This window comes from Melanotaenia boesemani, chromosome 5, assembly GCF_017639745.1.
Source record: "Melanotaenia boesemani isolate fMelBoe1 chromosome 5, fMelBoe1.pri, whole genome shotgun sequence".
In the NCBI taxonomy this organism is placed as follows: domain Eukaryota; kingdom Metazoa; phylum Chordata; class Actinopteri; order Atheriniformes; family Melanotaeniidae; genus Melanotaenia; species Melanotaenia boesemani.
In genome coordinates, this window is record NC_055686.1 from 16,052,612 (window position 1) to 16,075,180 (window position 22,569).

Sequence of the window (22,569 nt, forward strand, 5' to 3'; positions counted from 1 at the left end):
ATGTATATATATAAATAAAAGAGAAAGATAACATAACAGAATTAAGTAAAATGAAATTGTGAAAAAAGCAATAAAAAAGGGGGCGGTCATACAAAAGACAAGACAAAAAAAAAAGCACAACTAGCATATTCACTTAGACAATGGCATTTTAGACAAAAGACGATGGGTGTTTAATGCAGTTTTTGAAAGGATAAGATCTCACATGTAACTTCAGTGAGAACAGAGAAGCATAAAAAGAGGCAGACAATGTGGGTCAAAAGGCTGAAGAGGATGAGACGGACAGAGGGAAGAAGGAGAAAAAAATAACAGATGCAGTTGAGAAAAGGGAGTAAACAGTGGTGGATGCAACTGAGAGAAGATAAAGAGTCTTCACAAAACCAGAAAGAAGGAATTTGACAGCAAGACAATGAGACTGACAAGGATGAAGAGGTGAAATGAAAAGATAGGCGTAAAAAGTACTTTTTTATAACTTTAGGAGGGATGAATAGCAAGAGGAAGAGTAAAGATGCAGGAAAAGGATCAGTGTCCTTTTAAATTTTCTGTTCAGAGGTGAGTATTAAAAACAAACAAGCATTTATTTAATTTTGTTTTAAATTTTAAAAAACTAAAGATGAAATACAAGGAATACAATTTTTTAACTATTAAAATGGAATTAATAAAAAAAAGAAGAAAATTGCTTGATTTTGGTTTTATAGTTTGTAGAATAAAAAATAAATTCCGTAAAATACAAACACAAAAAACAACCAGTTTTTATTGTATTTTCAGACTGGAAGTGATGGTCTGTGTGAGCGAATCACAGAGAGGCTTTGCTGTTGGAGGGACTTATGAGGTCAACAGGTTTGTGTCATACAAGGATTTTCCCGACATTTCCAGGAATTTTTATATACTCATAAATAAATCCTGCGCAATAAAAAGTCATGGTAATCTGTATGGTTTGCATTTCCACCATACCACAAAGTTCTGGTACATTTCAACTGACTAGATTTTTTACTAAATGTTGTCTTTGGTAAATACACTCATAGAGCCTGGAGCTCATCGTCTGTCCTCTTCTCATAACTCCATTTTAAAAATGATCAAAACATGGAGTTATGTTTGTTGGAGCAAATTAAACGTACTGGTTCTTAAGTTTACAGACCTGCCCTTCAAGAATTCTGGGGAATCTGAAAAGTCCTCAGGTAATGTTGGAAATGTGCCAAGGTTTTTTTTTTTTTTTTAAATCCCGTGTAAATTAAAAATTTCCTGCCTTGGAAAAACGGTTATACAGTATGGTTAAGGTCAGGAAGAGCACCTTGTGTTAACTAATCATTTTATGATAAATAATTTTACATTGCTAGTAGAATGACTGCAATTCCAGTCAGAAATTATTCTTGACATGGCAAAACACAGCCTGTTATTTTAGAATGAAAATTAGATAAACACTTATTTTTGTTTTTCAGTTTTCTCCTCTGAATGGAAAATTAGATTAACAAAACTGACCTAAAAGCCCAGAGTATAACGAATTTAAAAAGAAAAGATGAGGTGAACAAATGATGCTCATTTGAAAAGATGTAGACAAGGCACAGAACCAGTTCTGACACATTTCCCAGATGAAATGATGTGTTCATGACATCCTGAAATGTAACAGATGATGATCAGAATTCAGGCTCTTGATAAAATGCACATAATCCCCCAAACCGATTGTCTGCACTGACGGTTTGTTGGGTGACTGATTACTGTGGATTTGCTGCAGGTAATCAGTGATGGATTATACTTTCAAAATAACCTTCCCAGCAATAGAAGCAAGGAATGAGCGAGGAGCGAAAAAAAGAAAAAACGTGAGAATAAAGCAGTAGGATACTGCAGCATTGTGAGTACATGAGGAATATTCTCCCTCACAGAACGGGTTCCTTCTTGCGTCTTTAAGTAACTTTTGTAGTGATTGAGGCCACACACACACAGTACAACACAAACACTGCTGACTCCTGACAGCAGTCTAGTGCTGCCATGTGCTCCTTCATACATAAATTAGTTCCCATTAGAAAAAAGGCTAAGGGCTCATGATACATCACAGTAACACACGTTTCACTGTGAGTCAAAAGGGCAGTTTCTGTAGAAATAATGCCTGCCATTTCTGTCTCCAGGTGTTTTACATTTACAGACAGACCACCTCTACTTCATACCAAATCTGTTACCAAAGAAAACACTCCTGCTGCTCTTTGATCTGATTATCATGTTAATACTGTAAATGACCTTATCAACTAGTTGTTTCTTTTTCATAAAAGGGTTACGATCGGCAGATGGCCTTATGAAACGATACAAAGGTTTAATTTTATTTTATTTTCCACTCAATGACCACAAAATTTTTTTAGGTATATCAAATATATGGTAATAGCTTTTACACACAAAATACACTTAGCAGCTTAGAAGTCACGATGACCTATTTGGTCATTATAAACATTGTGCATTTGAAATTAATCACAAATTCAATTAAAACTACTTTAATAATCCCAGAGGGAAATTGTAATGTTGTAGTAGGGTTTTATTTTTAATTTTTTAAAAACAATAATTAGAAGAAGATATTGCTTGTACAGCATTCTTTTCTGAACAATCAGCTCCAGCGGCTCCAGTTATCTCCAGCACAGAACCAGCCTTCTTGATCAGTTTGTTCAATGTCTTCAAGCCTCTGGCTTTGGTGCTGCTGCCCCAGCACATGGCTGCATTATTAAAAGCACTTAAGAATCAAGGCAACTTGCACTGCTGCCTCCTCTGTTGACCAAAGATACAGTTAAGCAGCGAGTTCCACCTGGATAACAATCAAGCGTCATTTCTCTGTTATAGCAAGGAAGCTTGGTCAGTGTTGGCAGTCTGTTCGCTGTCACTGGGTGGATCTCTGCTGCAAGCTGAGGGGTCAGTGGGAGGGCTTTTACCAGTCCTGAGAAAGGCCGCCTGCAGGTATCACTTTCAGTTTGCATTGCACTGTGGCCATGCTCTTCCACCTACCTTGATAAAAGCAATCCACCAGTCTTCCATGGATAGGTCTCATTCTCCAGAGCTTCCATAAGCTGCTCAATCTCTCTTAATAAAGTCATTTTGATCCCACATCTGACACAATTGTGGCATGTGATGGATCGATTCAAGAATAACCACCGAGCATATACATTGATAATTCTCACACAGTGGGCATTTCAAAGGATTACATATACACCTGACTCACAGTGCAGAACAGAGGTGCCACACAGCAAGACAGGAAATGTGCAAATGACCCACCACAGCAAGCCAATCACCATATCTATCTATCTATCTATCTATCTCTCTCTCTCTCTCTCTCTCTCTCTCTCTCTATCTATCTATCTATCATAAAACTTGATATTTTACATCTCATCCGAAAAGTTTCTAATGCAGAACTGAAGAAGCCTTTTGGATGAGCATTGAAACATCTTCAAGAACCAAGAAACAGAAGTCCATTTGCTTTTTTTCAAGCTCTTAAGCCCTTATCACATACAGTACAAACTTCATCAAAAAGAAAGCCAGGAGACAGCAGAGAAACAGGAAACAAAAATTAGAAGTTTATTACTGAATGTTCAGCCATATCTACTTTATATTAATATGAGGAAACAATAAAATATTACACCTGGATCAATGTATAGTATTCCCTTTATATCTGACAATTATTTATACTTCATATGCAGTATCAACAAATCTGTTGTTTAATATATATTGAATGCTGTCTTTCACTATGTAAAGTGTTCACTCTGCTGCTTGTAATAAGTTCAACTAGTCCTGAAGTAAAATATGGTCTCATTACTGGGTAAAAAACTGGAGGGGAAGAATTGGGGCAGTGAGGCTGAGACACGAAGAGGAGAGGGAGAAAAGGCATGACAGCCAAAGGCCTCAGGGTGAGCCTGAGGGAGACTAGTCACCAAATGTCTAATAAAGGAAGAAAGTCAAGGAGTGTTTGTGTGAGATACTGAAGTGAGCATACTATCTAATGGTATGCCGCTGTGTTCATGAGAGTATTATTTTGTACACATCAATTTAACTTAGAGTTTTAACATAAACAGGACAGAAATCAGAGATTAAGGCTCACATTTATCTAGAAACAATCTCAAGCTCAATTTTGGTTGGAAGCAAAGTAACTAAGGCATTAGTACACTGACTAAACCTTTCCTTGTGCCACAGAAACACAGATCACAGTACATGTTGGCTGAACCAAAACATTGCCAAAGCTAAGAATGGAAAATATAACATTAAATGTGACAGCAGTCTAGTAATTGCATGTTTGGAAGTTATGGTGCACATGCTAATCTTTTAGCATAAAGCCAAAATAAATAATCTCCACTAACACAAGTCCACATTTTTACTGATCTAAAAATGCCTAAATGACTATAAGGACATCTGTGTTTTGAGTTACAGTTTAGTAACTCATTACTAAACAGTTTAGTAACTCTTTAATAACGTCTAAATTACTGCTAGCTAAGTTTAGCAACTTAGCATGCTAACAAATATTTGCTAATTAGCAATTAACACATTTGGCTAATGTTACTTCTGTTTATGTAGGGATGTAAACTGGGAGATTAGTAAAAAAAAAAAAATAAATAAAAAATAGTGCCCCTAAATGAAGATCACAGAAGTTAACATTTATGAGACATTATAAGTAGGGCGGTGTGCCACAGTTCATGGTAATTCAATAACCTACTTGTTGGTTCATAAACTCTGGACCACTAGCTGACTTGAATCAAAGTCAAACAGCTGAAAATGGGCCACACTCAGATATGGCACATTCTAATAATAAAAAACATGTTTTATATTTGTCACTGTATTCTGTATGCACTTTTTTTTTTTTTGTATTTTCTTTATACTAATCCATCCTCAAAGCCACCAGATCTGTTCAGTGATTGTTGTGCACCACAGGCCAATCCTCCAAAATGTCAATAAAGAAGTTTTACATTAAGTCTTCAATGGACTAATTACACAATCTCAATATGATCTCACAGTACCTAGGTTCAATGAAAGGACAATCTTTTAGCTGCATCTGTAAGTGTGTTTGATTTTATCTTTAATAACTATGCCATTTAGAGTCAAGAATGCTTGCTAAGTCTCAAGTGAATCAAGTGGTTGTTTTGACGTACCTGTGGTTTCTATGCATTATAAATTAGCTTACAAGTTGCACTTCCAAACATCCACCAGTAGTCTGTTTATCAATTTCTGCCAAATAGTTTTTAGCTTCTTATTACAGTGGTGAAAGGTGATAGACTGGGCAATATGTCTCATCTTTTGTCAGAAATACAACTTTTGCCAAGTCAAGCACAACTCTGACTGCAAGTTCAGATGAGTAACATTTTTAAAAATTAAATATTTGCATTCTTATTGTAATACCAAATAAATCCAAGTTTAAAGTGCAAAGAGTGGGGAAAAAGTAAAATCTTTAAAATGTATCCGTACTGATTTGCTCGTGACACCTAATACGCAACTATTGATGATTTACACAAAAACTAAATGTCATTGAAAGGTGTTTGTATTGATGTCGACATTACAAGAACAAGAGATTTCACAAGCATCCAAAACAGACAGGGAAAAGTGCATTTTAACAAGAATGTTGAAGAGGGAAAAAAGGTATGTTCGTTTTGCACGACAAAAGTAATGAAAAATCTTAAGTACTTGACAATCCTCTACAAATCACATTACCACCAAGGAATGTGTCAAGATTTTTGGTTAAGTTTAGTATTTGAGAAGACTGGTGAGACTCACGCCTCCAGAGTGCGCCAAAAGGTTTACCTCTGAAACTATATGCATTAGTGCAGTACAGCACAGAGGTGATCGGGCTAAAAATCTTATTTTGTTCTATCAAAGCTCACAAGGTCAGAGGTTTTATTTAAAGAAAGTGCTTTACCCTGAAATGGTCTTGCGGCTTTCCTAAACAGCTCATTAAAATATAGACACTGGCTTCAAAAATACCCTGCTGAAGGACAAATCAGAGCTCCGGGAGGATTTTAGACACAAAAAAAAATCTTTAAAGAAGAAAAAAAAAAACTACACACACTGAATTTGGGATGGGTACTTGATATAAAATATTTTCATTTTTTCAGCAGCCTGCACGTACAGTTTCTTCTATCAGTAAGGACTTGTCACCATAATAGAAAATCAGTTTAAATATGACTTTAAACAGATGATAGTTTACATGTCAGTGAATATAATTGGGGTAATCACAAACACAGGTAACCAGTGCATATCAAAAAGAGGAAGGTGGAAGAGGAGTTTCTAAATATTTCTTTGACAAAACATTAACATTATGCTCATTTTTGTTTGTTCCCTCTGCCCTATTTAACCTCACAGACCTCAATCACCCACCAGCACTAGTAGTCAGTAGTAAAATCCATACAACTAAACATCTCCATAGATTATCTATACATAGTACCATTACTTCACTCCCTCAAAGTGGACAATACGCACACAAAAAAATAGCTGCTATGACAGAGAAAAACAGCTAAATAAATAGAGGGGAAACAGGAAGCATTGGTAGAGACAAAGCAGATATTTAACTTAATGTACCATTTAGCTTGTGTGCCACAATCCCACATTCAATATCTGTCTGGAGAGGAGTAACACACTGAGTGAAATGTGGGGGATATCTAAAAGGGCACATTTGATTTAAAATAAAACTTACGTAAAACCATTTCCTATGTCCATTTAGAAAATTGAAACACCAGGGTAATGGAATTTCTTTGCTTAAGTGATGTTAAAACAGCAGCAAACAGCTACCAAGAGAGCAAAACACTCTCCGTTTTTATATTAAGATGTCATAGTGCAGCTTTAAGTCATCATCAGATGACTTGCTAATTTAGCAAATGTCCTCAAGGCTGCCAAAGTGGCAAACTAACTGCACCAGCACATGTAGGACAAACACACACACACTTACATAAAACAGAATCTCTCTATTTAGAAGGAAGTATTACTGTTCTTCAAAGCAGATGCCCCATCAAGAGATTATCTTCTGGCCACACATATACATACAAATACATCTCCTCTTGGAGTTCAGTAATCTCTGAGATTTATAATTTTACTGAGGTTTGTATCCAAAGTGTGTGAATGAGTGTGTATGCTTCCTGCTCTCTACACAGGGAGTAGATTGGATGGGATGAGGATTTTAGAAGCTAAACCAGCGTGTGAGTTTGAGTGTTGGGATAGAGCTATCTGCTTGCACATGATTTAGAAAGTGAATGTTCTGTCACATAAACCCTCATTTGCAAACCTACACACACAATTTCATACTTCTTTTGTTTTGTTTTTAAGACAGATGGATGTCTGCTGACAACCCCTCTCATCCAGGCAACCTTGATGGGAATTTGAATGCATGCAGAGACGTTTTTAACCAATGACGCATGAAATTGTGGCGAGACAGGTGTGTGAGTGTGTGTTAGGGTACAGTATAATTGGATTATCAGACTGGAAGTACAGTCGGCTCAGACTGAAATTTTTCAAAGAACAGTTAAATTAAGGTTACAGCACCACCTGATGGTTGGCTGCTAGTATTACAGCTAAATCTTCTGATTTAAAAAAAAAAAAAACATTCTTTAAAAAATGAGTAACACTCATTCAGATTTAAGCTTTGGAAGATACTTATCTAACCTGGATAATTTCTACTAACAAAAGTGGAAATGATATTTGGTTTATGACATTATTTGTAGCACTCTGACATCTCTTAAGATTATTTTAAATAGTCCCTCATTTATCTGAGGAACAAAAGAGCTTAAGCCAAAAGCATGAATGGAACATTTTAGCTGTTTTACAGCTGTTATGCTATACACACTTTCAAGCTATCCAGAAAAAAAGGAGATCAAAGCTGCAACAAACAAATCCCTATAGCAACAACAGTGCTACTATACAGCTGCAAAATCCCAGCAAAGCTTACTGACCACACAAAAAGGAAATGATGCAAAAACAAAGCAGACCGTAAAACCAAGACAAGTATTTAAAAATGTCAAAATAAAAAAAGAACTTTGATTATGAGAATTCTGAAATATTCCAACAAAATGCAATGATGTGTCATGTGACAAAAACAGAAAATAAAAAATATTACAGCTCTTTAGACATCGACAGTCTGTAATAAAAAAAAAGAAATAAAATTAGTAAATAATCTATATCATTACTATCCCAGATCACTATAGACCCCTGTTGAATATACCTATGTTCATTTGTACAAATAATAAATCTAAGTGAATGAAATCTCTGCCTCTGATAGGACAGGAGTGGTGGATGAGGACGTGGAATCAGCCAGTGAGGCAGTGCTATTGTCCATGCTCCTGTTCCATGAGCCGCGACTGGGAGTTGATGGGTAAGAGGGTGTAGAGCAGTTGGAGGGCGGACCCGAGCTGGGGCTGCTGTGATTGGACAGAGCAGAGAACAGGGCATCCTTTCGGAGACCTTTGTTTTGGAGCTCTAGCTGAAGGTGCTGACAGATTTCCTCAGGTAGTCGCCGGTATCCCTCCTCCAGTTCTCTATCCAACTGGGACTGGAGCTGGACAAAAACAAAAAAACATTACCAAATAAAATAGTTTTTTTTCCCTACAAAGAATTAGCTCAGGGTTTAACTTGGGACTATTTCTCTAAACTAATCAGCATGTGGGACTACTGAACATTTAAATCCTCTTATAACAAGCAGAAGAGAGCAGATAACTGAGATCTGATCACAAGTTTTAACTCAACGAGTGGGTGGAAACAGATTCCAACGCCAGCAGTGAATAATTGGACTTACTGATGGAAGTTCCTCTTCTATGTGTTGCAGCACTTCTCGCTGCCTCAGCATGAGCTTGTCCTGCCTCCTGGTCTGCGCCTCCTCCAGCTAACGTGGAGAAAGAAGAAATAAAGACTTTAGGAGAAAGTATAACAAATAAAGTGCAGTGCTAGTGTAGGTCCTTACCCTGCGAATCAAGGCTACAGAATCTTGAATATGTTTCCTGTTGATTTCATTCAGTTCTCTAGAGAGCAATAAGAATAAAGATTGAGAAACTTTGTACAAATAGTTGGATCAACGCTAGAGTTTACTCAGAAATGCTAATAAAAACTTAAAAAAAATAAAAAGTTTATTACATTTCCGCCTTCTCTTTATCTCTGTTCTTGGCTTCACTGATGCTGTTTAGTCGTTTTCTGTCCAGGATTTTCTGGAGCTCCTTTTTCTCCCTGCAGATGCAGATGAACATCAATCTCATTCTCAGAGAAGGACAAATCCAAAGTTTTGAAGCTAATGTTTATGCTTTCATTTGGAGGCTTTGCTTACTTCTCACACGTTTCCCTGAGCTTCTTTATCTGGACTGCTTGACATTCGTGGGCCGTCTCCTTTAATTTCTTGAAGGCCTGAAAACACACCACAGCAGACCAGTCAGTAAATCACAGTTGTGTGCTGTGTTAGTTTATATTTAAGAGCTGGTGCGAGTGTCGTCACCTCTTGCAGATTCTTTTGTTGCTTCTCTTTTTCCAGTGAGTAAAGCTCTTGTCGAAGCTTTAGGAGCTCCTGCATCTGCCATTCTTGCAGCTGTACTGTCTGCTTCTCAAGCTCCTGATCCAACTGACTCAGGTCGTGCTGCGCCTGTTCCTGCGGCTCACTGTGGAACACATTAATTTAGATTTAATGAGTGGCAGCCACTAAAACGCCTCATGTTTAACAGGGAGATTCTCTCTATATTCTACTTTTATTATCTGTACATGTTAAAATATCCATATATGCTACTTGTTTTGTGTTAAATGAGACCTGACCAACATGTTTGTAGATACTTCCTCACTTTAGATGTGCAAAAAAAGGGGGCAAATTTAATGTGCTTTGGCCAAAAAATTCCTGATATTGTAAAATTTAATATGGGTATGTTACTCAAAGTGAAAAGGTTTGAGATCCGGGTAGTATATTATGTCTAGACTGTGCCTGAGGTACAAAAGCTTCTGTTGTAGTGTTGGGCTATTAACAATTGATGGCTTGCTTTTACTCCCATCCATCTATTAGTCTATACTTACTTTTTTTTAATGCTTCGGTTGAGGCGTTTCTCAATCTGACTGCGTCGCCTCTTGGAGTCAGACTGAAGCTGGCTGCTGCGACTCTTCTGCTCCTTACTCAGATTCCACACCTACACATGCAAAATCCCAACAGTTTTTTAGCGAATGTGCAAAAGAAAATTGTGTTTATGCAGCTTGACTGGAATATATCTTTTTTTTATTTTTAATTTCTGGAGTCAACTCAACTTTGGTGTGTGAAATTAAAAACATGGAATTATTTAATGTGTTTCTATTTTGCACATACCTTCTTTAGGTGTTTTTTACGCATTTCTTTCATGTCTTTATTCTGTTTCTTTACGAATTTCACATAACTTTTCTGCTGCTTCAGTTCCTCCACAGAGTGAACCTGGATGTCTGGAAGATTTGCATACAGAGACAGGCAGAGAAGTTACAACCTCGCTGAGAAATGTCCACTTCTAGTTAGTCTGACTTATGAAAATGACCTCAACAGATATATTCTTCATGCATTTCAGCGTGACAAACTAAATGATTTTATTCATTTCAATGTGGAAATGAATGTGTTGCGATGACCTTACCTGACAGGACAGTGGCTATCAAGTCCTCCCTCTGAGTTTGTGCTACACACAAGCACACATGCACACACAAACACAGGAGAAAAAGTGTACACACAGTATACATGAAATGGATGCAAGACTAATGGAGCACACAAACAACAAAACAGGGCTTAATTTGTGCAAAGACAAAGACATGGGCTTAGATGTTCTCGTTGAAGCTTTAGGAGGCGAGTTTGTCTTGTGTTGGAGGATATTTCATAACTCTATCAAATAATATTTCCAAGTAAAATATCCTTGAATTGATAGAAAGCTGAATGTTTAAATTCATGAAAAGCTGCTGTTTTGCATGAATTTAACAACATGGCAAAATAAGGAAAAATAATCACTTGCTCAAAATTATGTAAACAAAAGCATATTGGTGAATGCTGCTTAGACTCTGAACAAATGACATGTATGTAATCTAACCGTTTAGTGCACACACATGCTGATTTAGTGTATTAGCTGCTTTAAACCTGTAACTCTGCTGTTTGCTTCACTGCTGGTAGCACTACATCTAGTGGCTAATACTACAGTACACTGGAGTACAAATCCACATACTCTGGTTACAAAGACTGTGGGTTGCAGAAAAGATGCATACAACTTACCTTGTACAGAGCACATAAACTTTGGACAAAATAACAGAGCTTTCAAAAAATTTTAAAAAGTAGACTCATAGTGACTCATAACAGTGGAGAGTTTACCTATTAATTTAGTATTACACTTGAGTCTATGCAAAGAAAAATACTATTTGTGTGTCTAATCCTTTTTTGGATTTCCCTACCTGGTGTAGGTAACTTGATAACGTCAGGGACATCATCTGGAGGGCAGGGGGGAAGCGGTTGTAAGGAGGAGGGGGGTTGATCAGCTGGAATGACTTCCGTCTCTTTGTTGATCTCGCCGTCTCTTAGCTGGCTGCCGACATGCTGGCCAAAAGTAGGTTGAACACTTCATGAGTCAACATAAACTAAAAGCAGCACAGATTGAAGAAAATAAAGGAGGAAAGTTTTCTCACTCACACACATGCTCTAACCTCCCTGCACTCTTTCATTCTAGTTGGTTAATAATGGTGTGTCTCACCTCGCTGTTGTCGTCAATGAGGCCAGCCAGCTGTTTCTCTCTCTTGGCCAAGTGACTGATGTGCTTGATGGGGTTGGTCAAAGCCTCTGCGTACTCTGAGTAAACAAAATACCAAAAGACAATATCTAGTGTTGTGATATATTCAACTGAGCTTTACAAGAAGACCTATACCACCTTTTAGCCGCATAGGCAAGGCTGACTAAATAACACAAAATAAAAAATAATTTGATGATATGAAATAGAAATAGAGTAAAAATCTGAGAATAAACACAAGGTCATATTATGAAATTTTATTAAAGCATATAAAAAGTTTTTAGGCTTTTGAACAGATAATTAAATATATTTTCTTCCTAAAGAAATTGTATAATTTCTGCACAACAAAAGACTTCTTGACATTTCAAACTATGATAGAGGACATTTGTCAGATAACTCAAGTAGTTAAAGCTTCAATTTTATGGACTAATGAGAATGGCTTAGCCACCAAACTCAGTTCTCCAGAGAGCCTGGGAAAATGACTTAGATGGGAAGAGAAGTGACATAGAAATATGTTAGGTTCTGGTATAAAACATCAAGAGATGCAGATGTGATTGATAGGCCCATTCATATGTGTTATTGGACCACATATAAGATGGCAAGACTAAAGCTGCAGGTCTCTTAAGTGTGTTGAAGTTGTGAAAGGAGCAGAGGCACATTTATACATAAGCTGTATGAATGTCAACTAACTGGGGATTTTTGGGCAATTATAGTTACATGTTAAATCAAAATGCTTAATAAAAAGATGATCCAAAGCCCAGTGTTGTGTCTATTAGGTATAAGTTCAGAAAAGATGGTGTTCAACAGACTGAATGGTGCAAGTTTGCCCTGTTTATAGGCCGTGGGATTGTACTCAGACATTGAAAAACTAAAAATACAATCCCTTATACTGAATAGTGGGAGCAGATAATTAAAAACTTTTTTTAAAACATTTTTAAAATACATGATTAAATATATTTTGGAAAAAAGGATGTCCTTTATTAATACTATGTTAAAAATTATTTGAGATAAGTAATATAGTAATTAATATTACTGAACTATGAAGTAATATTATTGTGAGTAACTGGTTCACCATATTGATGCTTCCACCTTGATGATGTATAAGTTAAACCAATTCCCCGTTAATATTTTGTTAATGTTGTCTTTGTACATTTGTACTGGGAGTCACCTATTGTAAGCTAAAGAAAAAAGGAAAGAAAACACAAAGAAAGTATTCTTTTAAACCCATGTGTTGGAAATTAACAAGCGCTTGCTAGCAGGGCAAGTAAAGGCTAAATTGCTAGCTAAATGTAAAGGCTAGCTTCTGTTGACAACAGAGAAAATACATTTTTAGTCATTATATTGAAACAAAACATTTAACTAAAAAGTAATAACAGGTAGAAATAGCTTAATGCACTTTTATTTTGTATTAATGTCAAACTAATACTTAAAATCCCCATCAAATGAAGTTTGGTGACTGTACTGAATGTCATGGCTGGTGTCTGATCAGGCTGAATCCATTGAATTGGTGTAAAGGCTGGGTTGTGTGGTAAACAGCAGCATTGTTTATGCCGTGCTCTCACCTTGGTGTTCATTAGGGATGTAGTCCTGAGCTTCAATGTAAACCAGAAGAGAGGGCAACAGAAGTGGCTGGTTTAGCTCATTCTTCAGGTTTATGTAGTGGTAGCCTTGAAGAAAGGAAGAAAACAGCTGGTTAATGACCTTCAGACCTTCCTTTACTGAGCAGCATATTGTGGATCAGTGGAACACTTTTCAACTTTGTTTCCATAAAGGGACTTCTGTAAGCACTTCATGTTGACAGTTATGTTTAGGTGTTTTTACCAGGTCTGATGGCCGACACTGGGAGAATTCGGTGTCCAATGAACTTGCCATTTTCCTCAAACACAGCAATCCTTAGAGAGGCTAGTGTTGGAAGGACCACCTGGAAAGTTGTCACCGTGAGAGAAGTTTAGAAAAGATGTAAGACAGGAGAAGAACGATGAGAGAAAGTTTTCACAGACATCTGGAGTCTGGTTTTTGAATTACCTTATTAAAGACAAACAATTCATCATCCCACACAGGGTCCAGGGAGTTCCCATTCGATGTTTTGGTTCTGTACTTCCTCTTTGTGTCTGCCGGAAGTCCAAAAATGTCCACCTCTACATACACCCCCACCTTTTTTTCTGTCAAGAACTGACCCGAGATCACCTAGTGGAGGTTGAATCATACATTATTATAGTGGCTCTTAAAGATATTACTCACAAGTTGTGTGAATAAAAAAGTTAAAAAGTCTTTACCTTAATTTTGACTGTATTGGCAACTATTCCATCCACTATGCTTTCTGTAAAAGGATCAAAGTGTTTGTCCGTCCTTCTCATGAACTCTGGTTTTAGCAAGTAGCCACAGTGGCCGTTATACTCAAAAAACCCCATGTTCAGCTGCATGGGAAGGTCTAAAAGAGATGCCAAACAAGGGAAAAGAGAATGGAAAAGATTGAAACGGTTAATTTTTTTCTTTTTTAGTTCCCCTAATCCAAAAAAGTTAGAAAGTTATCTAAAATGTGAATAATAAATTATAAATTTTACACACCAACATCATACCAAACAAAAAGCTGTAAAAGTAAGTGGTACCAAAAGGAAACAACTGAAATAATACTAATAATAATAATACCAACAGGTAAGTAACATGGTCTGGTATAAAAAGAGCACTTGAGAGAGGCAGAGTCTCTCCAAAGTAAAGATAGGAAAAGGTTCACTCATTGTCTGTAAACACAGTTCGAGACCCGGCCTGGGACCCTTTGCTACATGACATTCCCAGCTCTCTCTGATGCCCTTTTCTGTCAAGCTACTGTTAAATAAAGGCCACTAGTGCCAAAAAATCCTTTAAAAGAAGTAAACTGTTATACAAAAAAAGACTCAGGCAGAGAGGAAAAATGTTCCCTGGTGTGACGAATAAAAATTTGAAATTCTTTTTGGAAACTCATTAATGCTGCAACTAAAGAGGAAGGGAATCATTCAGCCTGTTGCCAGCTGCTAGTTCAAAACCTTGCATCTCTGACAATTTAAACACAGAAAGGGACCATCAATGCTGAAAAGTATTAGAGCAACATCTGCTCCCATTCAGACATCTTTTTCAAGGAAGGTCTTAGATATTATTTTTTACTAATGAATGTGGGCATTATTTAGAAGAAGAGTTAGAAGCTCTAATGGCAAAATTATCCCTATCTCCCCATAGGAATGAATCCTTTTAGAAAAATTACTGGATCTAGGTGGTGTTCCGGATCACCACAAAAATCTAATCACTTGTTTCTTGTTCCATTTCTGAGATTTCATGAAATATTTATCAAAATCAGTCCATAACTTTTTGAGTTATGTTGCTGACAGACAGACAAACCAAGGCTGCCAAATACATGAAAAGGCAGAGGTGATGAGACAGCATCACTCTCCCAGATGTCCAGCAGGTGGTCTCCTTAGTTCCCAGATGTTTACACATGGTTGTTAAAGGAGATGCTGCAGTGAATTTATAAAATGAGTAAATCATTGCACTCTGTTTATATTTACACAGCATCCAAACTTCTTTGAAATTTGAGCTGCATTAGTTTCAGAAACTCAAAGACTCCATTTACCATTGATTTTTAACAACAAGGGAGGTTCAGAAAATATAATTAAGCAGTATAAAAAAAGAAGTGAAAAATAATTTCCAAACTAAGATAAATGCAAACCATATTTAAACCATATTTATAAAAGTATTTACCGAGAGTCTGAAAGTTTAGCGCCACCATCTGACAGCCGACATTCCAGAAGATCTGAGGCATGTAGTTGGAGCTGTCCACCCTCGTTCCTTTGGGATAAATTCTGCTCAGCTGGTTCTTATTGTACCTGGAAGAGCGCTGTAAAGGATCAACACATATGGGGAGGCGCATATGTGCAGTGACGATTTATTACATGTTAGAAGCTGTGCCAGACAAAATTACTTCCTGATGTTTGCTGATGTTCGGTCAAACATTAAGCCCGGCTTTTCTAGTTTTTTGGAGCATTTTCTCTCTAGAGTTAGTAGAAAAGACTGATACAACTCTCATGTCTGTCTACTGAATATGTTGTAACATATGTTATGTTGTTATATTTTGTTGTGAGGATACATCGTCTAATGCAACAGATATTTGAAAATGGATTTACAGAAATCTGTAGGAAGGGGGCAACATTTCTTGGTACAGTAGCCCAAGAAGAACTGACCCACAACATTTGTGCAGTTCTTTGTTTTGTATATGACAACGCTACATGTTAGCAGAGAGCATGATGTTCTGGAACATATTAGCCAAAGCACATTCTTAAAGCCATCAACTATAATCCTACACCAATCTATCTTTTTTAAAATCTATCTCCATTCACTGGTTGTCACACCATACAGGAAATTGTGGACCAGATATTCATCATCTTACAATCTGCTAGAAAGATGCTGGCACATAAATTATCATGGGACTGGCCTGTAGCTTGTAAGGATACTCAACAAACTCGACGGGGTTGTTCTTTAGGGCATCCATGCCTTTGGTTTCCACGAATGATGACATCTCAAAGAATTTCTTCCTCTCTGGAGGACAAAAAAATAAGGGAGGAACAGAGGAAGGCAGTCAGACTGGACAAAGAAAATAATCTGGAAACCACAAATATTTATTAAAATGCTATGCATATCAACTTCATGTGCGACAAGAGTGATGATAACCCATGAACAAGTACATGTTTGTAAATCTTCCAGGACCTACATTATTCCCAGTCACACACACAGTTATAAGTTTAAGCATTTTTCTTTCTCCTCATTGTGCATACACACTTACTAGCTGCCACCTCGAAGCTCTTGAATTTGACAGGTTCGATGTAGTTGACGAGAGTTGACATCTCCTCTGTGGCATTCACCTCGCTGCTGGCGGTACCCTGGATGAAGGAGATAACACTAATCCATCATTCAGCCCCTTAGCCTGTCAAACAGTCTATCAGCCTTTCCTATTGCTTCCTACCTCGTCAGAGTTGGGCTTTTTCAGATCTGTAACAGGCTCATCCTCTTCATCCTCTTCGCTTTCTCCTTCCCCCCCTGGTAGCATGAGATAAAGATTTTACAAAATGTTCAACATGTTGGCACCACTTCTAGTTTATAATGCTGTACTTCTTGAACAAACCGAGAGATTTTCGAGGCTCTGCATCTTTGACCATCCTCTCAGCCAGCTTTTCCTCTCCATTGTAAAGGAGCTGACTTCCCTCACAGTCTGTCAGAGGGCAGTCTACACAGAAAATAGCAATCTGTCAACTTTAAACTGGTTCTGGACACAAATGGGAATGGGCTCATTGGCATGTGCAGTAATGAGCAGATTTAACATAAGGTTTAAGGGAAATCAGCTGCTGAAAAGTTTAAATCAGAGCTGTTCATTCTTACCATTAATAGGTGACGACTGCTCGCCTTGATCCTTGCGTCGTATGCTGCCGCTGCTCTCAGAAGGTCGATGATGGTGATGCTTCTTTTTGTTTTTAACAAGAATCTTCCCCAGCATCTCCTGTGGTGAGGGAAGTGGCTGGCCAGGGATCAGCTAAAATCACACACAAATTCACATAGATCAGCTTTGAACTATTACAGAATGGCATGGACAGACTCAGAGGTGAAGTTGGATTAACAAGTTTTTAAAGACTTGGCATGTTAATCAGAGCTAGGTGAGCAACTAATCTGACCAGAAAATGTGACAAATCAAAATTTGATGCGTCAGTTTTAAAAAGGAGTCACAGGGCCAAACAGGGTTTTATAACTAAAAAAATATCCCTGAAATCATATTAAATCAACGGTTTTGCTGTTTAAAAAAAACATGACTGCTTGGTGGAAATGTCATCATGCTTTGAGAGGCAAACTCAACTGATTTACTTAGAGATAAATCTTCTTTAGTTCAGCTATATTTTAGGTTTTAGCCTGAAGATAATAGCTTTTGAAACATAAAAGGACACATTTGAGTTCTTGCCCGTGCAAGATGTGTATATAACCATTTCACTTTACTTAACATCCAAGACTATTTGTGTTTTGTCACATCTTCATTTTGTCAATTTAAAGTTCTGTTTGTCTAACGCTGACCTGAGGTCCGGGTCACAGGCCAGGCTGGACTTTATTTTAAGAGCTGTGTAGTGTGCGGGGAAAGAAGTGCATTATGTGCTGCAAAAAGTTATTAAAAAAACAAATACATGCTTTGCAAGTTTACTAACAATGAACACAAGCAGTCACAAGCAGTCCGTAATTATCATACCGGATATTTCTCCAGTGGATCGATGAGCAGGGCGTCTCCAAAGATTGTCCTGCAGTACTCTGCCATCTTGGCCTGCTGTTTAGCTCTGAATTGATAGCAGACAAAGCTCCGTTTTAAACCAAAATTCAAAATGCCTTCAAGCATCAGTGTTCAAACAAATTCTACAAGTTTAGAGGAAGTATTTCAATTAAAGTTTTGTATTTTGTCTGGCAATAAATAAACGGGACTTGTTGTCTAAAAAGGAGCTGAAATACATGCAGACGGTGACAAACTGGCTGGCCTGTAATACTGAGGAAACTTACGAATCTACGTGGTTTTCAAAAGAAAGGATGACAGGGTAAGGTGAAGTCTTGAAGGCACTCTCTGCTATCGCCTCAATCACTTCCTGTAGTCAAGGAGAAGAAGAAGAAATTTATTATCAGGCAATGGCAGTACAGTTATATCCTTAGAAAGTATTACTCTAAGAAATGCCACGTTTTACCATATTAAATAAATTTATTTAGTCTGTAATAAAAGAATAAATATATTTCATTTAATTATAAGCTGAAAAAGTGTGATAAAATACATCATGAGCTATATAAATTAATTACATATTATGGTCTACATGAGCTTGTGTACTTGACGCATATATCACACATCTTCACCAAATAAAAAAATTAAACTTTAAAAGAAATTATTTTTTTCAGGATCTTTTTGTGGAATTTTTGTTTTGGCTAAGATCAAATCATATAAAAAATAATTACAAAACAAAGTTTTTTCAGGATAGCAATGCCACCTTTTTTTAAATATTCTGTGACTCTTGCTTCAAGTATGAATTCAGACCAAGAGTTCCAAACACCAAATTCCTTGAAAATATGTTTATGTTTCAACAACAATAGAACAGCAGCTTAGCATCTCTGAGTTTTCCACACACATGACAAAAATCTACTTTTTTACTCAGTGGGTTTTGTAAAACTTTGCTTTGTAAAACTACTGTACAGTAAATATTATAGCTAATTTAATCTGATCCAGATGTCAACATGAAACTATAAAAACCCTTAGCAGCAGAAATACTCACCTTAAAAGGGATCTCAGTGGTCATGGTAAAACCGTGGGTGATGTAGGGTTCCTCATCTGGTGGTCGACCCTTCCAGCAGTCCAGCTCGACGCAGCGGCAGCCGGTCAACAGCACCTGTCTGTACATTTCCACTGAGGACAGCCCCGTCAGCTGACCCACTAAAGACAGAAAGACAGGCATCTACAGATTCAAATCTGAAAGACTAAAATCCAGAAATATGCAGCCAAAAAGAAGAGTTTCAGACTAACTGGGACGATATATTGTGTTTTAATGAACAGTTTGAGAAAATAATACGGGCTCTGTAAGCTTGTGTGAACCGTTTTACTCTATATGCTCTTATGAGAAACTTACCTGTGAGGTATGTATTATGTGATGAGTTGATAAAGTAGTGAGAAAGTGGTTGGTTCATATCATCAATGACATCCAGCCTCTCTGGGGGTACGATGCCATTCTCCTCTCCTCCCAGATACCGAGAGAAAGCCAGCAAACTGATCTGGTCTGCAAAAGAGAGCAGGACAGAAGATGTGTACCTCAATTATTACACAATAAAACTTATTTTAGCTGCCGACTTTATCAACCAGCATCCATCTGCTTTAGAGATCAAAATAACTGATTTAATTTGAAGGGTAATAAATTAACATAATCTGCTCTAAAAACTTTCAAAGAGCACAAAAGCTCCTGTTGTTGGGCCAGGATCATCTTACCGGTTGTGGCTTAGAAGAGTACTGGCAGAGCTGCTTGTAGTTCAGTTTGTTCACAGTTTTTGTACATTTTGTCCACAGAAGACCACAGTAGAACATGTTGAGGGACATTTAATCAGACTTGCAAAAGGTTGCTTTTGGTGATTTGGATGCAGCTTTGCCATGTCTGAGGCATAAAGTTTCAAGGGAGCAACCTGTGCTTCACTTTGCTGTAGCAGAAAAAATATATATCTACTACACAGAACGCCTAAAAATTAACTAGTTTTGTGGTGCTGCCCATAAAGATGCAATAAAAAAAGATATAGCAGCTCTTTATAGAACTTTTCAGCAGCTTAAAGAAAACCAATGCATCAGTGACAACCTTAAATAGAGCTCTTTAAACTAAAACAAGCAGAACCAAGCCATCTTTGCTGCAGCTGTTGTTGATTCACAGTATAATTTGTTAAAAACTCCCAAAGGTCACATGCTGTAAGCAGCTCTGCACAGAGGCACAAGTGATGTTTAATATGTAAGCAGAGTTACAGACCTCTCTCCAGCTGGCCGTTGTTGGTTTCATATTTCTCCATGATCTGTCGGACTTGCTCTCTTTTCAGTGGGGGGTACAGCACCTCATTCAGTCTGGAGTCTCGTTGCCTGTGGTTGATGAAGTCCATTAACTGGTCCAAAGACATGAACGGCTTCCTCTTGGAGCCACTGAAGCAAAGACAGAAGTGTATTAACAAGTGTGTGTGTGGCTGAAGAGAAATCCTATAATGCTAGGATTTAGGGTGGTGAAGGTAAATATTTATTCTAGCAAAGGGGAAAGACAATAAAAATTGTCAAATCACAGCATGGGTGTCGCATACCTCTCCTCAAAAATGCTTTGTATTTCAGGTCGGAGACACAAGCTGTCAAGAAACTTCTGGAAAGCATCCCACGTGAAATCATCTGGCTTTATTCCCTCTGACTGCAGGAAGATTACAGAGAGGTTTGTGTAGCAAAATACAAAAGAAAAGAGCAAAAAGGGCCAGATCAAGATAAACATATTCAAAAAAACATGCCACTGTGTGAATAAAATTAATTCTTATAAATACTGGTAGACTGCCATCTTCAGTGAATTCCTCAAAATAAGACAAATTACTACAATTTCCTTTTGATTTTACTTTTCATGTTTTTTTTTTTCCTCACTGGACTTGTTAAATGAACAGATTTGCTGCTCTGAGCTGTGAAGAGGTTGACGTAGACAGAAAGCTATGACTGTTGAAGACAACTGTCAACCATCTGTCTTCACAAACACAGATTTTTTGTTTTTCATGCCAATGGCTGTGATTATTTTATTTTTTTAATTAGACCCTCTAATGCCAAAACTTTTCCCTATCTGTTAACAAACAGACAAACAGACCAGCACCACCTTGGCAGGGGTAATGATAGGTATCACTTTACAGGTAAAAATCTGTTCCTCTAGGCAACCAGCAGGGGGCACCAGAGTACAGCAACACCAGGAGAAGCGCTGACAGCACAGTTTGCATCGTCTGGTGTCTTTATCAGTGAGAAATGTCTTGTGACTCCAAACTGATTTTAAGTCAAGATTGCACTGATCTTTCAAGACACATGAAACCTTGTTTTACCCAAAAACTACAAGGCTGAGTTACCATATAGGGCACACAAGCAAAGCTTGTCACAAAACAATAGAGCGAAACACTTAAATCATACTTGACTTGGATTCCCAGGTTTAAGAGAGATAAATCCATGGTTTTTGGTTACATCAACAAAAACAAAGAAAACGCTTCTTTGGGGAAGTCCATTTTCTCTTTGTCTAATTACACCACATATTAGCAACTATTTTAATTTATGTTTGCTTGCTAGCTTAAGTTTTCATTACTACTCTGCTCGTTTGGTTTGGTAAAATAATACCATCCATCAGTCCATCCATTGTCTATACCCGTTTATTCCAATGCAGAGCTATTTAAGTAGCTAAAATGATGCCACTCTCGTGTATCTTATGGCTGTATGGTACATATATATGGTACTGAACTGAAGCACCTTAATCGTATCCTTAAAAAAATAAAAAATCATAATGTTTCTTGTCAAACCAACTCAGGGAACCAATCCTATCTGATTGTGGGCTAGGATGTGCTAGGACAAATAGTAAGGAACAAGCTGGTTTGTTCTTTATAATTAACCATTTCATCAAACATTTCATAAACACAGTCTTAATACGCTTAGAGCTATCAAATGATTTAGAAAATGAGTATAACAATCATTTTTTGCTCGAAAATCAAAGTTTTATTCACAACCAAAACTAGCATTGTAGTTTGGTTTCAAGATATAAATACTTCTGCCAAACTACACAAATATATTTCTTTCTCTGTTCTTTTGTCAATGTGGACAAGTCAAAGAGTTGATGGTGAGCAGCTGCAGCCAGGTGAGTCACTGGGACAAAGGCAGGTCTTTACAGAACCATACATTTGGTTATTGGCATAGTATCACATACAAGCCATTTGCAAGAGATTATTTTAATGAAAAATAACTTTTTAGGGAAGTTTTAGTGGTTTAATCACTGTCTAAAGTTTAAACGTGACAGTTGATAAAAAATACTTTTAAGCTACTCCTCTATAGTCCTGCAGCCTTTTGCTGCCTTTATTGCATTGAAGGGCATACCAAGAATGTAACCACATTATCTGCACCTTGAGGTAAAAAAGACCTTTCCTATCATATCGTTGTGCATGAGGGGATACTAAGAACAAACATATCTTTAGTAACTCTGTGATCAGTGATTGCATTTAATGATTACCCTGTTGTTAAAGCCGCACTGCTCCAGAGCTGTCTCCACCCGCTTTTTATCAGAAAACAGCTTGAGAATACTGAAAGAAAAAGGCATTATTAGAGCTCTGT

General features: G+C 37.3%; 1 protein-coding gene across 2 annotated transcripts in view; it reads right to left on the reverse strand.

Moving 5' to 3' along the window:
* Positions 1-3,523: 3,523 nt before the first annotated feature.
* Positions 3,524-22,569, reverse strand: part of plcb3 (phospholipase C, beta 3 (phosphatidylinositol-specific)) — a 60,987-nt gene continuing 41,941 nt past the window's right edge. Inside the window, exons 7-34 of one of the 2 annotated variants that reach the window (XM_041985402.1) lie at positions 22,469-22,538; positions 20,541-20,641; positions 20,222-20,388; positions 19,346-19,492; positions 18,995-19,152; positions 18,240-18,322; positions 17,938-18,022; positions 17,088-17,238; positions 16,834-16,935; positions 16,675-16,748; positions 16,495-16,591; positions 16,166-16,250; positions 15,417-15,541; positions 13,961-14,115; positions 13,710-13,871; positions 13,506-13,605; positions 13,247-13,351; positions 11,652-11,746; positions 11,356-11,497; positions 10,557-10,598; positions 10,265-10,374; positions 9,982-10,091; positions 9,419-9,578; positions 9,254-9,330; positions 9,067-9,156; positions 8,897-8,954; positions 8,732-8,818; positions 3,524-8,494 (exon numbers count right to left, since the gene is read on the reverse strand). In XM_041985402.1, coding sequence (XP_041841336.1) covers positions 8,189-8,494; positions 8,732-8,818; positions 8,897-8,954; positions 9,067-9,156; positions 9,254-9,330; positions 9,419-9,578; positions 9,982-10,091; positions 10,265-10,374; positions 10,557-10,598; positions 11,356-11,497; positions 11,652-11,746; positions 13,247-13,351; positions 13,506-13,605; positions 13,710-13,871; positions 13,961-14,115; positions 15,417-15,541; positions 16,166-16,250; positions 16,495-16,591; positions 16,675-16,748; positions 16,834-16,935; positions 17,088-17,238; positions 17,938-18,022; positions 18,240-18,322; positions 18,995-19,152; positions 19,346-19,492; positions 20,222-20,388; positions 20,541-20,641; positions 22,469-22,538 — 3,244 coding nt within the window. In that variant the 3' untranslated portion in view covers positions 3,524-8,188. Of the gene's footprint in view, positions 8,495-8,731; positions 8,819-8,896; positions 8,955-9,066; positions 9,157-9,253; positions 9,331-9,418; positions 9,579-9,977; positions 10,092-10,264; positions 10,375-10,556; positions 10,599-11,355; positions 11,498-11,651; positions 11,747-13,246; positions 13,352-13,505; positions 13,606-13,709; positions 13,872-13,960; positions 14,116-15,416; positions 15,542-16,165; positions 16,251-16,494; positions 16,592-16,674; positions 16,749-16,833; positions 16,936-17,087; positions 17,239-17,937; positions 18,023-18,239; positions 18,323-18,994; positions 19,153-19,345; positions 19,493-20,221; positions 20,389-20,540; positions 20,642-22,468; positions 22,539-22,569 lie in introns of those variants that run through there. The other variant, XM_041985403.1, reaches the window with a different exon arrangement.